The following is a 15629-nucleotide window of genomic DNA, read 5'->3' as shown; positions in this document are numbered from 1 at the left end:
AGCCCTGGGAGAGGGGCCCTGAGGGCACAGACACGGGGGTTCCCTGCCCCTGCTCAGCCTCGTTCCCATTGGTTGGTTTGTGTTCCCTGCGCGGGCAGAAGGACCCTTGGTCCCGTGACTGGAACAGTTCCTGGGCAGAGCTCCGGCCATGCGGCGAGAGAAATAAACATCTCTGAAACAGCTATCAAGAATCTGTCTGTCCGTATATATTTCCTTTCCACGGGACACCTGGTTTGGTATATGCATGTTGCAGTATCCCCGCTGCAACAAGGTAGCTTTTGTGTACCATAACTGGATATTCTAATACCTTCATAATACATTCAATGAACACAAGATAAACCATGACCTGAAAGATCTGACCTTTTATGTATGTGCTCAGCTGTTGTCAGAGAAACAACTTTCTCATTTACTATTGTAAATTCAGCATTGTTTTGTAAGCAAAAATTGTTAAACCAAAAGTCTCTAAGTTGAAGACATAAATTTTGCTACAAATTTCCCAAAGTTGCTAAAGAAAGCAATCTTTGTACTCACTATTTGTCTTTATAATACTTTCATCTCACAGAGAAATTACTGAAATTTTTACTTCTTAAGGCAGGAGCTTACTTTTTTAAATAATCATGTTCAGATGTTCCTAAAAGTTTGGTTTTCACTTCAATATGCATAAATGAATGTATTCTGATATCAAAGTTTTTCTTTGCCATGCTTCAGAATCATCTCACTTGGCAAAAAACTGTAACAAACAATACCACAATGCTATTAAAATACTTCACCATTGTACATTGCTTTCATCTGTGGAAGTCAAATCTCTTTGGGCAGGAGAAAAAATATGCCTAGACTGATTCTACAGCTGGCCACAGCAGAGGCAGGTGATATGGCTAAATCCACTACCTGCCTTGTAAAGAAATGTAGCTTCTCTGCTCCTGCTTTAAAGGAACATCCAAGGCTCTGAGCAACCAAGTCTCCTGTGCTCTGCCTGGAGCCTGCAACCAAGAGATGATGGGATGTGCTGCCCTCATGCAGGGACCTATCAAATCTACAGCCCTCCCAAGTTCTCCTTTCAGGACTTCTCCCAACTTGGCACTTACCAGCTCTGTCCCTTCCACTTCACATGACTCAGCATAGATAGGGCTTCCTCCAGCTGGGAAAGGTGAATCTTAATCAGGGAGCACTGCAGTTCTCAGCTTTTGCAGTCTGAGGAAAAATGCAGCCTAATGTCACAAAAGGTAACAGTCAAGGTCTCAGCTACTGCCCCAGCTAGAAAACTGATGTCCTCACAGAGAACACTGTGTGCTAACACAATGGGAACTTAGGATCTCCAGTTTCCCACCAGTTCAGCCAATACTGGTCAGAAGACTGATGTCTGTAGCCAGATGTCTTTTAACTGGGTTTCTTGTGCAGCCTGTCTTACCTGATTTTGGTGGTCTCAAGGGCCTGATCTGAACTAGGGACTGCAGGTGAGTGCACACAGGTGAAATGCGTAGCACTCTGCCTTCCTTAGAGAAAGAAATGCCATTTTAGAAATGCCACACAGCCTTTAAAGATTGCTTGCTATTTCTCAAAGAAGAAAAGAATAGAATTGCTCAAAAGAATGCACATTCATCTTTTAATACCAAAACAAGAACAGGAGGATGGACTTCTGCTGCTGCAAGGAGAGAGCTGACATTTTCTTCTCTCAGTGGATTACCCAAAGGCAAGCAAGAGCAGGGTGGTGATGGTCAGTGCCATCTGCCATATCAAACGTTGCATGGGGGGTCCTGAAGGCACATCTCTGCTTTACACTAATGTCATTGCTATTACCTAGAAGCAGTACTTCAGGCTGCTGATTTGGAAGAGTTGTAAAATGCAGATAATGTGGGAAGACCTAAAGCTATGTCAGAATTAGTGTGTAGGCGGGCTTAATTCTGAATTTTTCTGCACCTCTCAATTTTCATTATAGAGATTTACCATATAACTTTAATTTTAGACTTTACTATTACTGATGTGATTACTTCAGGTTTAGACAGTTGTGCTGATGCAGATAAAAGGAAACCTATAAAAATAGATATTGATTTCCTGTAATGTTTTAGAACATTTTTTTAGTGGGAAAGTAACTGAAAACGCTGCATTAGCAACAGAAAATGCTACTGCATTTGTTCCTGAGGTGTAGATTTTTTAATTCTATGTGACTCAATCCCAGGTTAAAAAATTAATGTGAAAAAATAATTCTCTCTTTAAATGGCCTCATGGCATAATAAAAAAAAGTTGGTTAAAGAGCATATAAGCATTTCCTTATATTTTCACACTCTTTATTCCTTTAGAATTTTTGGCATTTTTAAGAAACCTGGGGGTTTTTTAACTGCCAGACCTAGAAAAGTAATTTCATGATCCTCCCTATTTTTTTAATTTTAGAGCTTAAATGTTTTATCACCATATATGTCATGCCTCCAGAAACTACATTTTCTTTCTTTGAATTCTTTGGAATCCAAACTTCATAGCAGATAAAATAAACATAGCAGTATTTATAGCCTGTATAATGCTGATGCTGAACTCTGAAGGGCAGTGCTGAAATCTCTGTTCTTCAATACCAGTTTAATGATGCTCTGCAGCAACTTGTCAAAATAATCAGGGTTTCTTTCTATACTATTTGTTCTTTTGTTGTGAAGCCAACTCACAAGTTTATTTTTAATAGTAAATAGAATTGCTTACAATGTATCCACTACACAGCCCTTTAAAATAAACACTTACAAAGAATTTTGAGTCAGAAAACAAAGCAGCTTAATCATGGGGTTTATTTTTTGTCTTCAATAAATATTTGCAACTCTGCTGTCTATTATGGAGCTGTGACTAGACCTCACAGGGGACAAACAGGGACCCCAGGGGTTACTGAGCATGTCTGTGTTTCCAGTGCAAAACACAAGTGGAGAATTGGTTTTGTGAGACCAAGAAGAAGCACATTCCAGTGACAAAAAAGACACTCTCTAGTCCACAGTGGGGTACAGGGGTATGCACGTAGACCCGAGCCTTTCCAGGCTCGGTGAAAACTGGTGTTTCATAAGCTATACATCTCTCAACTGGCACCTGTACATGCATCCAGATCAACACTTGCCTGAGCACCAAAAGGGATACAATCAGTTAATCCAGTCCTATGCTAGAACCGGTGTGGGCTGCAAGCTGCACAGATCTTACACAGGAAGGCTGATTATTATTCTGCCAGACTTGGACCAGTCTTACGGTTAGGCAGTTGTACTTCTAACAAGTGACTGTGTAGCACTTGCAATATTTTGCAGAATATTGTCCCTGTGGTTACAGAAGTGGTTGAACAACCCCAAAAATCCATTAACTTTGTCTTACTGCCCCTTTGCCCTCCTAGCATGGGATGGAGCTTGCCAAATTACTAGCTATTTCAACAAACCTATTTTATAATGGCACCACCAAAACAAATTATACAAAATTAGCTTTCATGGGTTAAAATGTTCACAAGACTTATTTCAGCTTTGGGCTGGTGTTTCCATATGTTGAAAATTTTCTTCAGAAAAAAAAGCCAAGTTCCCTACTTTGAAAACTGAGGAAAATGTTATAGTGTTTATAGCATCAGAAAGCGAATAGTTATGTCTTCCTTTAATCTCCTGAAAATCTGAGTTTTTGTACCTGACATTTTTTCACCCAATTGCAAAATTCAGAGAAATGTAATGAAAATCTACGTACAAATACGTTTCATATAGTTAGCTTCCACTAATGCACAAATATCCTGCAATGACATAATATTAAGCACTGTTTATTAATCTTAATTTGCCTTTCTAGAAATAGCACATCATTCATTTGTACTATGTACACTATATAAGCGTGTCCAAAAAGGATTATCTACTACGTACAAACTGAAAGAGACCACAGACTAGACTAAACCATCATAGCCACTATATTTAGTAGTAACTTAGGAAAAATTGAATTTTAAATAATTTGGTACTATGTGATTTGCAAAAGTAACCAGGGCAAATACTATATTGCAAAACTATATTTACTAGGAATACTCTGGCTGGAGAAACCACCTTAATGATCAGCGAAACTGAACAAAGTAACATTTCCATGGCAAATTTCCTGTGGAGCTGGTGTATAATGAGGACAAATTTTCATTACTAAGAAAGCCAAAGGGTAGGTAGGTTGCAAGTAGAACATACAAAAATACTATTTCAAGGTAACTTTATAAAAAGCTAGTAAACTAGTAGGTTGGTAGGGAGGAGGGGAGGAACAGGAAATATTGCAATTGAAAAATGTTTTCACTTTTTTCAGTACATGCTTTCTCTACTCAGGCTTTTTTCCTTTGTTTTTAAATGAATTATCAATTTAATCATAAAAATAGTGTACAGAAATATGCACTGCTATTCATAATCTAGCATATTTAGCTTTCCTTATTTTTAAACTGTTTAGCTAGCTGCCATGTTCACTCGAGACCACTAGAAGGTGCTGCTCTGTTGAAAGATAGTTATTTCTGTCTGAATTGCTGTTAAAAGCTAATTTTAACTGCGGTTCTAGCCAGTTGTTTACACAGGCTGTAATTGCGGCAGCCACCCCTGCTATAAAACAGCTGGACCTCGTCTGCTACAACCATTATCACAGCATGAAAATAAGAGATCTGTTATCACTGATTTTCTGATAAATCAAAATCCCACCTGAGCAGGACTCTAGTTAGTTTTGCTGGAAGGTGAGGCATGGAAGTTGTGGTGGAGCTAACAAACCACACATTTTGTAAAGTTAGGAATCACAGAATCATTTAGGTTGGAAAAGACTTTTATGATAATTGAGTCCAATCATACACCTAACACCACCAAACCCATTCCTGGAGTAAATTAAGGCAGAACACATCCCTAATGAAAATTTGCACACTTGTCGGAGGTCTGACGGCAGAAGGAGAGTCCAACATAAAAAAAAAACCAAACCAAAAAAACCCCCAAACAAAACTAAGACAAACACACAAACACAAACATATGATCTACACCAATTCCACACCACCAACAGTATTGGGATATCAAACTGCATCTAGAAATACAAGGATCCATAATTCATCTTTTCTACACAAACTTATATGAGCCTCAACCAAGTTCTGGTTTAGTTTGATACCCAGAGTGGCATTCTGACAAGCTCTGGGTACACACAGGCTGCCTTGGTCAGCTCTTTGCATAGGCAGTGCAGCCCCTACCTCTGCAGAGCCCCCCGGCGCCTGCATTTGCTCTACTGTATGCCCTAGCAAGGCAATCAGAAACGCAGTCTCAAGAGAAGTTTGCGTTTTATCCGCAGCCTAAGAGATGGAAATCTGTAGACATCCCCAAAAGAGTAGCACTCCTCTTCTACTCTCTGGATTTAGACGAGTCATACAGAAGTGACCTCTAATTTAGATAAAAATTGCTCCACCTTTGGCAGCCACAGAGACAAGACTCATGGGATGTAAGCCCCAAACCACTTCAAAGTTATCTCATCTGGAACCTATCAAGGATAACATGAAGCAAAGTGGTAGACATGGAGGAAACTGTTTGTAAAGACTTTTTTACTTGCTGTGTGGAAGTGACACAAAATTGAATGTTGTGCTAAGCCCTGAATTCCCCAAGTCAAGAACTCCACAGACACTCCACATAAAATACTAGTTTTCAGTTCCTCCTACCTTTTCTATACCTCCATCATATTATACTGTCAGGTGTGAATTAAGGTCCATATTTTTTGTCACTTACATCTACGAGCACAGATTAGCAAAAGAGCTAGGATTTTTGCAGGTTTTTGTTAATTAAAACTGTGGTCTCTCAATTTTTAGGCCCTTTACTCAAGTAAGCTAAAATTAAATATTGTTGCTGCTGTGACTCTCTAGAAATGTTTTTCTTCATCTTGCCTCATGTCTTTACTCCCTCACTACCCTAATTACTGTTTCATTATTTGTTTAGCATGCTTGACTTTACCTGAATCTTGTACAGATTTAATTTCTTCTTTGCTTTACTATTAAATGGAACTGTGCTTCATAGTAGACAGACATTGCATCAGTGTCCCAGAAACAGAAAATACTATTTAGAATGTACATAAGTGAGCCTAAAAAGCCCTAAGGAGCTGGCCACTTCGAAAGATCACAGTGCAGTGTTGCAGATGAAAGATGAATTCAAGGCTCTGCTGCTACCTTTACTCTCAGATGTCCTGGATGCTCCTGGGAGACTCCTTTCCAACATAAAGGCACCATGGAGAGTAAGAATCCTCAAAGCAAGAAATTTTTTGCTGTTCCTGCCATCCCCTGGCATGAGTTACTCAATGGGGAAAGGGGCACTGCCCCTTCTGATGAAAAAAGAAGCAAGCAGAAAATTCTGTTTTCCAGCATCTGAAATCAGGGCATGTGCCTCTCATGTCTCAGCAATCACATTTAGAAACTCTGCATTTCTGCCCTGCCTGTGTCATAGGGAACAATTACTGATCTCTCCTCCTTGAAAGTCATTCTGGTTAGTGAATACATTTACAAATTCTTTTTATTTTTGCCATATGTAAAATATCTATGAGAACTATTATTATTTACACTTATTATTTGCTAAATAGCTCTTAAATCCTGAGAATGTATTATAAGTTTTTTAAGGCCCAGAATGTTGGGGTTTTTTCATTCTGGAATTAAAAACAAACAAACAAACAAACAAATAAATAAATAAAATTTTATAAGGCTGGTGCACAGGCTGGGGAGTGCACAGGCTGGATTCTGCTTGGGGTCCCAGCAGAATCACACAGAGATAAATGTTGGTTTGCATGTGAAGGACCTTCATGCCACTCTGACAGCCTAAGAGGACCTTCAAAAGGGTACAACATGACCAAGGAAATCATGTTCTCCTAGGGACTCTCCAGCAGGCACATGGCAAGCTGATGTTCCACACTAATATCTTCTACATCTCATCCTTGTATGGGATAATGATACATGAAATTTGCCCCCGCAGTAGGTTGCACCTGCACTATGCCCATCAGGATACATCTACTAAGAATAAGCTCACTTCTATTTCTGGAAATTGGGGAATGGAGACATATCATTCCTGTAAGTGGCAGGCATCATTCCAAAATCACTCCCGGCTTCAAACAGAAAGAAAAATCTGAAATTCATGCCAAAAAGATCAAAACACAGATTTGACACATCAATATGAAGTAGCAATGAACTTATTTTTAGTTTTCAGTCACTGGATGCTAAATATTATCTAGAGCAGATTATGGAAAATCCGACACATGTACCCCTTCTTGCACTCTTACGCTATTGCTTGGGGAGTGGGATATGCACCTCCAGTAGAATCAAAGCTTTCATCAAAGAGAGAATAATCTTTTTGTAGCTACTGCCTGTATCTCTCCAATTAAACTCTATAATTTCCTACACAAAGACTGATTCCACAACTAAGGCTAAGTGCAGACAACAGCAGTCTTCTCATTGAGTATGAAAAGAGGAAGCAGTGAGATGTTATGGCTCTTCTAAAAATAAGAGCAAGAGAAGAAATTAGGAGGTCACTTGCATGCTTTTCATTTATATTTGAAAGGTCAGTTGTGGTCTCTCTCATGAATGATGTAAAGTTTAAAATAAACTGATATCTTAATTACTGTCAGCTTGCCAGAGCTGGAATCTGATGAGCCTGCAACTCATTCAGTGGCTGGCTGAGAGCTTTTTCTTTTTATGTTGCCTTTTTTTTTTAACTTTTTATTTGAGGATTCTGGCTCTCAGAAATGCTTGCTCACAGTCATTTGTGCGTTATTATTAGCAAACTGTTAGACTGGCCCCTTGGCACACATTTTGTAGGACCAAAATAATTTTATTGTATTGCTTCAACATTTTACTGGAACTAAAGAGGTGAATGGACTGTGAGGCAATCACAGTAGACCTTGAATACCTTCAGCAGTATTAACTTGGTCATTGTTATTAAAATACCGAACAGGCTCTTGAAGACAGTATTTTTTTACCAGCTATCCAATTAGTTGTTTTCTATTAGGCTGAAGTCATAAATGAAAAAGAAACAGCAGGAACAAAGTTGCTGGGCATTAAGTGACAGTTCTTACTGTAATGTAAGACACAGAGATGACAACAGAAAAGAATATGCTCTATCAATCAGGTTAGAATTTTATGCAAGTATTGCCATACACACATCACTTGTTTCTACAGATGGTGGTACAACTGTTCCTATCACTACTATCAAACAAGAACGGGAAACAATCTGGCTGAAAAACAAGCTTGCAAAAACCTTAACAAATCTATGGGAAGCTTCTTTGGCAAAACAGATCACATGGTTCATTAGCTATGTCACAAGCACCACTATGAAAGTGATATGCCAACACTAGCAACAATACCACTGCCCAGATTTTACGCTAACATGATCCCTAATATATCAGGATACTAATTGATGATATATGTAATATTGTACAAATTTATCCTGCCTAACATCCACTTTTCCTAAGTAGCGCACCATCATCCTGACTAAATCCCAGTCTGCCTAATTTCCTCTTGCAATCTTCATTCAGTTGATTCACCCTTCACTTGATACACCCCTTAAATTTCAGCATAAAAGCAGACACTGAAGGGTCTGCTTTTAACACAGTTGCATGATCTTTTAGAGCCTTCCAGATAATATATTTGACAAAAAAAAGTAATGTTTTCAGACAGCATATTCTTGGTGGGTGTTTTGTTTGAAACCATCTATCCTGAAATTGCTCCCAGCATGGCACTACTGTCCATTAAAAAATCTGCAACATTTGTGTGTACCCACAATTCAGTGCAATTCCTATAATGAGTGCTTTATTCATTTATCCCAGTGTCTATGAAGCTCAGATTATTATTTAATTTTAAACAAATTGCATACTGTGAACATTTGTAAGAGAGCGACCCATTAAATTCAACATTTATAGAACAGCTCTAATTTACTTGTTGTATTATGATCCCTCCATTTTAAGAAATACAGATTTAGTTATATATATCTTGCATTCTGTAATTTTTTATAACACGTTAAGTATTTAGTTTTTCCATCCACACCATTTAGAAAGGAACTTACAAGTATAAATCTAGGCACAATCATTGGCAATTGATTAAAATATAAATACAATACAAATACAGTCTCTGTAACCAGGCTTTTAACCAGACTTTAATACATCTTTATAATCACCTAGAATCAGAAAAATGGCCAGGTAGAAACGTATGTTTTGTAGTAAGTTTTTAAAAACTGATGTATCTAATATGCAGCATAAGCTAAGGATTAGTACACATAAGGACCAGTCAAAGCAAAAATGCTGGACTGAAAAAATTAAGATACTGTTTTTCCAAGTATACTGCCCATTTATGCATACTGCTAAAAGTCTATTCAAATTGAAGACTATTTTAAATTTACATGATAGATCATGTTTACCTGTATTGATGCAAAATGCACAGCCTGAACTTGGGGCCAAAAAACCTCCCACTGAACTCACAATTTAGGTCTGAAGTAGTGCAGAGCAGTAACTGTGCGTAGGCTGAGCAGGTGCCAATTAAAACATACACATTCTACACCTTAAACACTGTGCTATTCTCCATACAATGCCCCAGAGCAATATGAAAAATAGGCAAAAACTTATTTAGGAATTTCTTTTAAGTCAAGATTTGAATGCATTTTTTGAATGCACAGTGTCATCAAATGGGTCAGTTTGTAAGCTCTCTCTGGTTTCAATAAAGCAGAAAATTAATCAAGAAATTACCACTTTCCCTTATCTCAAGTAATTCTCTCATGCAGAAAGGAAAATAAAACCAGGGGTATGTATCTTTATTTTTCATTTCCCCAAAACTTCCAATATTCTTCTATGACCTTTCACTTTCCATTGCAAAATAAAAAGCCCAGCAGAACACAATACCTAACCAAATAGGAGATATGCTTAGTGATGGATCAAAATAATACAGTGGATAACAGCCAAAAGACAATGTTAAAATTCTACTTGTTCTGACCACATGCCATGAAGATACAAAGAATGTACTAGATAAGGGCTATTTTCCATGGAAATACTTATCGTGGGAGATGTTTATCAAATGAAGTAAGCTATTTCTTGACTAAAGAACAAGAAAAGAAATTGTTTTCTAATCTTGTTTCAAGTAATAAGGAGTGTCTTGAAGGATTCCCTGAAGATGATACTGTTCAAAGGTTGCAACAAATATTATCAACAGAAAACATCCCACTATGTCCTGAGGTCGAGATCTCTACTTCTCATCAATATAGTTTACCTACTCGCTTATCTCTCTGTGAACTCAGCATAATGAGCCCTAAATAAGGTTTCCAGCACCTGTCTCCTCCCACTTTTAGACACATAAGATGCTTGAACTTATTTCTTTTATTTTTTAGTCCATGATAGTCACGGCTATCAGGCAGTGGCTGTCACAGACAGCAAACTGTATTATAGCACAGTTCTAGCTACACTGTTTTTCTAGTTCCTATGCAAATTCAGCAGCAAGAAATACAGAAGACAAGGAACAAAAAAGCAGAAAGGGCATAGAGAGAAAATCCTTTCCTTTCCTCTTCATTTAAAGTGAGATGTGCAGACTAACCCTTTTCATTTGCAATTTGCAGCCTACACTGTGAGCCAAGATCTGACAGGGGGAGATTGACTGGTGCTATTTGGTTTCCTGACTGCAGGAAGCCACAAAAAACACTACAGGCCATAAAAAACAACCAGTCACAATTTCCTCTACAAACAGAGTTTATCAGAGGAAAAAAAAAAACAAAATAAATAAGCAAGGATTTAAAACCAGACTGGTCCCAAGCAATTATACATACACAAAAAAAAAAAAAGTTACATAGAAAAAGAAATTACAAAATAGCAGCTACTTAGAAAAACAGACTAGGGAAATTAAAAACAACAAAGGGGTGAATTCATTAACTGCTTGATTCCAGAAGATCCAGAGGAGAGATTCGATGAGGATCTCAATAAAAGGAGCAGTTTCTAGCCAATGAAGTCATTAAAGTAGTAGCAAATAACAGGCAGAAAATATTTCAGCATGGGCTGTACAAATCTTCTGGAGGCACGGAGATAACTGAAGCTGTAAACCCACGTTCTCATCAGAGCAATCTCTATCCACACCAGCTACACAGCCACATCAGTCAGCAATACAGTCAGCTCTTCAGTCACAGTGCCTGCCATCTGCTCACAGTGTATCACAAGCAACAGCACATTTCCACTGACACAGTGTGTGGGTGCAGTCCCACAGCACTCGAGCCAACACCAGGTACGGCTGCCACGGCCCCCAGCTGTCTTGGCTGCACAGTCCTTGGCCACTTCATCAGCACTGGCACTCAAGTGATCACATCAGTTCAAGGAGCTGCTGTGGATGACAGCAGAAGCAACTGGTTTTCCACGAGATTGGCTGCCTGAGCTGGCTTGCTGTGCTGTCACATCAACAGCAGCATTGGCTCAAGGGAGGCACCAAAATTATGTGGCTGGTGTTAGGAGGGTGGGGTTGTGACAGATCTACATTGGCTCAAATTGCCATGAAACTCAACGTGCAGCAGCTAGCCTAAAATCAGATAGTACCTACGCCCACGTTGCTTGCCCAGATCACAACCACAAATATCCATAAACCAGCACTGCCCTCAGGGTTATGAATTTCTTGCCTGTTAGTTTCTTCTAAATGCTGATCCCATCTTAGTGCTGCCACAAAGATCAGTATGGTGAGAGATGTGATCATTACAGAAATAGTAGATGGGTACTGCTAATATGGGTAAGTTCCCTATCCTGTTTCACTGAGCAACTGCACAAAGGCACAAAGCAGCAGACACTGAAGGCTGGACAGACCTTCTCTTTTTGGCAGTAAGACAGAATCAAGCCACTTTAAAATTTATGTTTAGCTACATATGATATCCACTTACAAATCCAGAAGGAATTATCATCATAACTTACCTAGATAGAAGATAATTACTCTGTAGTCAGACAAATGTGTTCTCAAAAAGAAAAATTCATGTCTTGATGAGGTCATATTCTATAAAAACTTGTTCCACTGATTGTCTAGCCTTTCAGATAAAAAAAAAATGCTAGCTATTTGCCACTTCCAAGCACTGGACCTTGCATTACATTTTCTGAACTAAAAGTTCTGTCCTTCAAATTTGAACAAGTCACCCTCTACTCTTCCCTTTATCCTCTCAATCCTCTCACTATCGGCTACTTTTCTAAATTTATCATCAGTTTCACCACTTTTTCCTTAAACATCTTCAGTTTAACAAAATCATTTCTCTATTGGGGAAGACAGAAAGGAAAACATTCTTGTGATAGCTCTTGTTCCAGGTAAAATGTCCTCTTTATGAGAACATTTTACATTTACTATTACACTATGGTAAAATAGCCAAGTAGTCTTCATGATGCTTAACTGTTTTTCAGAATAAGTGCCTCAAGAGAAGTCTGTATTAAAAGAAGTCTTTTAATGTGGCTTTGCTTGTTCATTCCTTGACACAACAGCTTTACATTTGATTTATTGAAACATTTGATTTCTTGATCTTAATAGAATGAGACAGACTAAGGAAATGGCCTATTGCTCATGTGCTTCGAGGTATTCCAGTAACCATCCATCCTGCAGCCCTACCAGTATAAGAATATGGGGGCTGTCCATCTAGACCAGCAGCAACACACCCGGAATCAGCTGTTTCAAAGAGCAGTGCAAATGGCAGGAACAAAGGAATCTTTTCTACTGAAGATTTCTAGTTATCTCTAAAACGTAGACAGCCTTGAGCTCTCAGATGCAACATTCTCTACATGTAAGTTAAGACAACGACAGATATTTTTGTATCTCTATATATTTATATATCTATATATCTGTAATTATAAACATATTAATATTTATTTATATATTAATATATAGAGATATACAAATATATCTCTATATATTTACATCTAAGTTCTCAGTCTCAGAATTTAATTCAGGGCCACTTCGTTACTTTCATTTAGTCCATGTACAGTATGTTTCTCAGTTAATCATATCTTGTGTACAAAAGCATTTAATTTCATTTCTTGCCTTTCCATTTTACCGACTTGCTCTTGTACTAAAACAGAGACAGGTCCTGCCCCTGTAGAATTCCCATTTTCACATGGGAGCTCTTGAGCACAGCTCTGCTAATACTTACAAGAGACTTTTTCCACTTAAGTGTCTTTTGACACGACAGGCAGAGTTGCTGCCCTAAGGAAGAATTCCTTTTCTTCAAATTGCTGAGAAAGTTACATAATAAGACCTAGAAACTGGTCTGAAGGTGCAAAGGAGTATTTTTGTAACATGGAAAAATTGAAAATTACTGACCTCCCAAGTATTTAAAACACGTCAGCTTTCACTACTTTTATCCTTTTTTGACTGAAATCATTGAGAATTATGCTCACGTAAGTAGACACGGCATTAGTTTCCAGAATGATGTAAGTTTTGGTGTACTGAGCTCTTTACAGCTCTAAACAGTAGAAGCGACTAAAAGCAAAGCTTACAAAACTGCCACGAGTAGAAAGATAAAAGGAAAAGTCAGAAAGCCATTACCAGGAAGCCAGCAGATGCATCTTTTAACTTACCAAACAAGCGCTGATGGAAGAGAAATTTCCCAGCTATCAGTCCTGTGAGAATGGCAAGGAGCCACAGAAACACCTTCAAAAATCTCCAGCCTCCTCCTTCAGGGTATTTATTTGTTACAAACGAGAAACAATTACCAACAACAATAACATTGGCTTCTGTCTGGCTGTGAGATACTGGGTCCTCAGCAAATATTAAGAAGTTAAAGAAGATCACTAAGTAAGCCACAACTAAGCGAGACCATGGGTGCTGGAAGTAGTAGCGGAAGTCTTTATCCATCCTCAGATACTGAAGAACTGGTTTTTGCCTGTATGTAAAGACACAAATGCAAAATGTTATAAATACCCCAAATTCTCAAAGCTTAGCACATTAAAAAAATAAAATCATTGCAACCTTGTCATCAGTAATTTTTAACACTTTAGACTTGACTAGAAATGAAAGTTTGAATCAAAAGATTTGTTAGATCCAGGTAGAGAAAAACCGAAATTTCTCCCCATTCCAATATAAAAGCAACAACCAAACATATATATATATTATAGCACAGGATTTTCAGTCTCAAATATACTATTGCTTTCATGCCTCCTCCATAATGGGGCATGAAAACAATAGAATGGATATAAGAACATGGCAGGCTACCTAAAACCCAGACTGCCTTTCCATCCACACAAAAAAATACAACACAGATTTCACAAAGGTTCATGCTAAGCCTAAATGGAATCTTTCTCCTTTTAGGAGAAAGATGGAACCAGCCCGTAAGTCCAATGAGGTCTTCTACTGGAAGATTAAAAGCATATAACCCAGAAACATCAGAAACTTGGGTTCCTATGAAAGAATAACATGTTGGAAAAGTTTCTATAATTCATTCTTGCAAGTTGGGCAAGTCTGTATAAATCTTTTCATTGACTTCAGGGAGTACACCTATAGCTAGGCGTATTTTCAAAACCATAAAATAAGACACCCTGAAAACAGACTGTTCTGTATGAATACAAAAACTGTATTTTGAAACCTGCCTACTTATTAAGTACTGCTATGGAAAAATGCAACTGAGCATGGTTAACGTTTTAGTTGTTTGCCAATTGATTTCTTTTTCTTTTATTCACAACCAATTAGTTGTTTCATCCTCTTGAACGACTTTGTATGCACAAAGATACAAGGCCTTTGTGTTGTGGAACACAGAAATTATTCAAGCGACACAGAGTGTAGGAAGAAAAAAAATGTGTCTAGTAATATTGCTTGTTTATTATAGCATGATCCTTGAAAGATACAGTGACAAATTTTTGCAAATGTCACATGCCCTGCAGCAAAAAACAAAACAAATAAACAAAAAACATGCCGCAAAAGATCTAAACCCCTGATCAATTACTCATCCCTTCTTGGACTTCTAACTTGGGACTTGCAAACTTAGAAATTGTATGAATTTCAATGTCTCGCTTCAGTTAGTCCCTCCAAAATTATTTTACTCCATAACCCGATTTATATTTGTAAATTTGCAAGGAATCCTGTACCTATTAAATTAAAGGGATAAAAGAATCTCTCGACAGATTCAGACAATGCATTCAGTAAATAATGGAAAGAAATAATGTCCCATGATGCACAAATTACATATGAAAAAGGAAAAAAAATCACATTACAGAGTTAAAAAGTTGGCATAAGGAAGTGTCAGTCCTTCAAAAAGTTTATGAAAAAAAGTAATTTAAAGTAAGGGTCGTTGCCTAAGAAAATACCGCTCTGGGGAGATTAAACTGCCTTTAGAGCCGTAAGGATGCCCAAAGCTATTTCTTGTTCTCCTTTCTTTCTGTTACCTTTAAGAAAAGTTTCGGTATTGCCTTATGTGCATTAACCGTCTTAAAGCCCGAATGGGGCTGGAGATAAACAACTACTTGTCCTGGTATTTTTGACAGCTGCCGGATACCCGAGAGTTATCAGACACGCAGCTGAAGACGCGGCTTCCTAGGAAGCGTTTTATAGCATCAGAAGCCAATATTAGCAATAGCAGCAGTGCCAAAGTGCTAACAAAAATCCTGCTCCTACCTACCTCAACGCCAAAAACGCGGGTGCCAAGAGCGCCGCGGACCACACGCCCATCGCAACCTGTTAAATCGACCCATTTCCCCCTGCC

The 15629-nt window shown here is 38.2% G+C and overlaps 1 protein-coding gene across 7 annotated transcripts in view; it reads right to left on the bottom strand.

The window, feature by feature from the left end:
• The window catches only part of TMEM117 (transmembrane protein 117), a 198509-nt gene that overhangs the window by 181944 nt on the left and 936 nt on the right, over nucleotides 1–15629 (bottom strand). For 4 of the 7 annotated variants that reach the window (XM_017733151.1, XM_017733149.1, XM_017733154.1 and 1 more), the window contains exons 1-2: nucleotides 13513–13601; nucleotides 1086–1191 (exon numbers count right to left, since the gene is read on the bottom strand). Coding sequence is in view for 2 of the 7 variants with exons in the window: in XM_017733148.1 (XP_017588637.1) it covers nucleotides 13513–13817; nucleotides 15546–15595 (355 nt within the window). In the remaining 5 variants the exon portion in view is untranslated. Of the gene's footprint in view, nucleotides 1–1085; nucleotides 1192–13512; nucleotides 13818–15545 lie in introns of those variants that run through there. The other 3 variants (XM_017733148.1, XM_008632769.2, XM_017733150.1) reach the window with 3 other exon arrangements.

The sequence above is a fragment of the Corvus brachyrhynchos genome, unplaced genomic scaffold (genome assembly GCF_000691975.1).
Source record: "Corvus brachyrhynchos isolate BGI_N302 unplaced genomic scaffold, ASM69197v1 scaffold32, whole genome shotgun sequence".
NCBI lineage: Eukaryota > Metazoa > Chordata > Aves > Passeriformes > Corvidae > Corvus > Corvus brachyrhynchos.
This window is presented reverse-complemented; position numbering and strand designations above follow the sequence as displayed.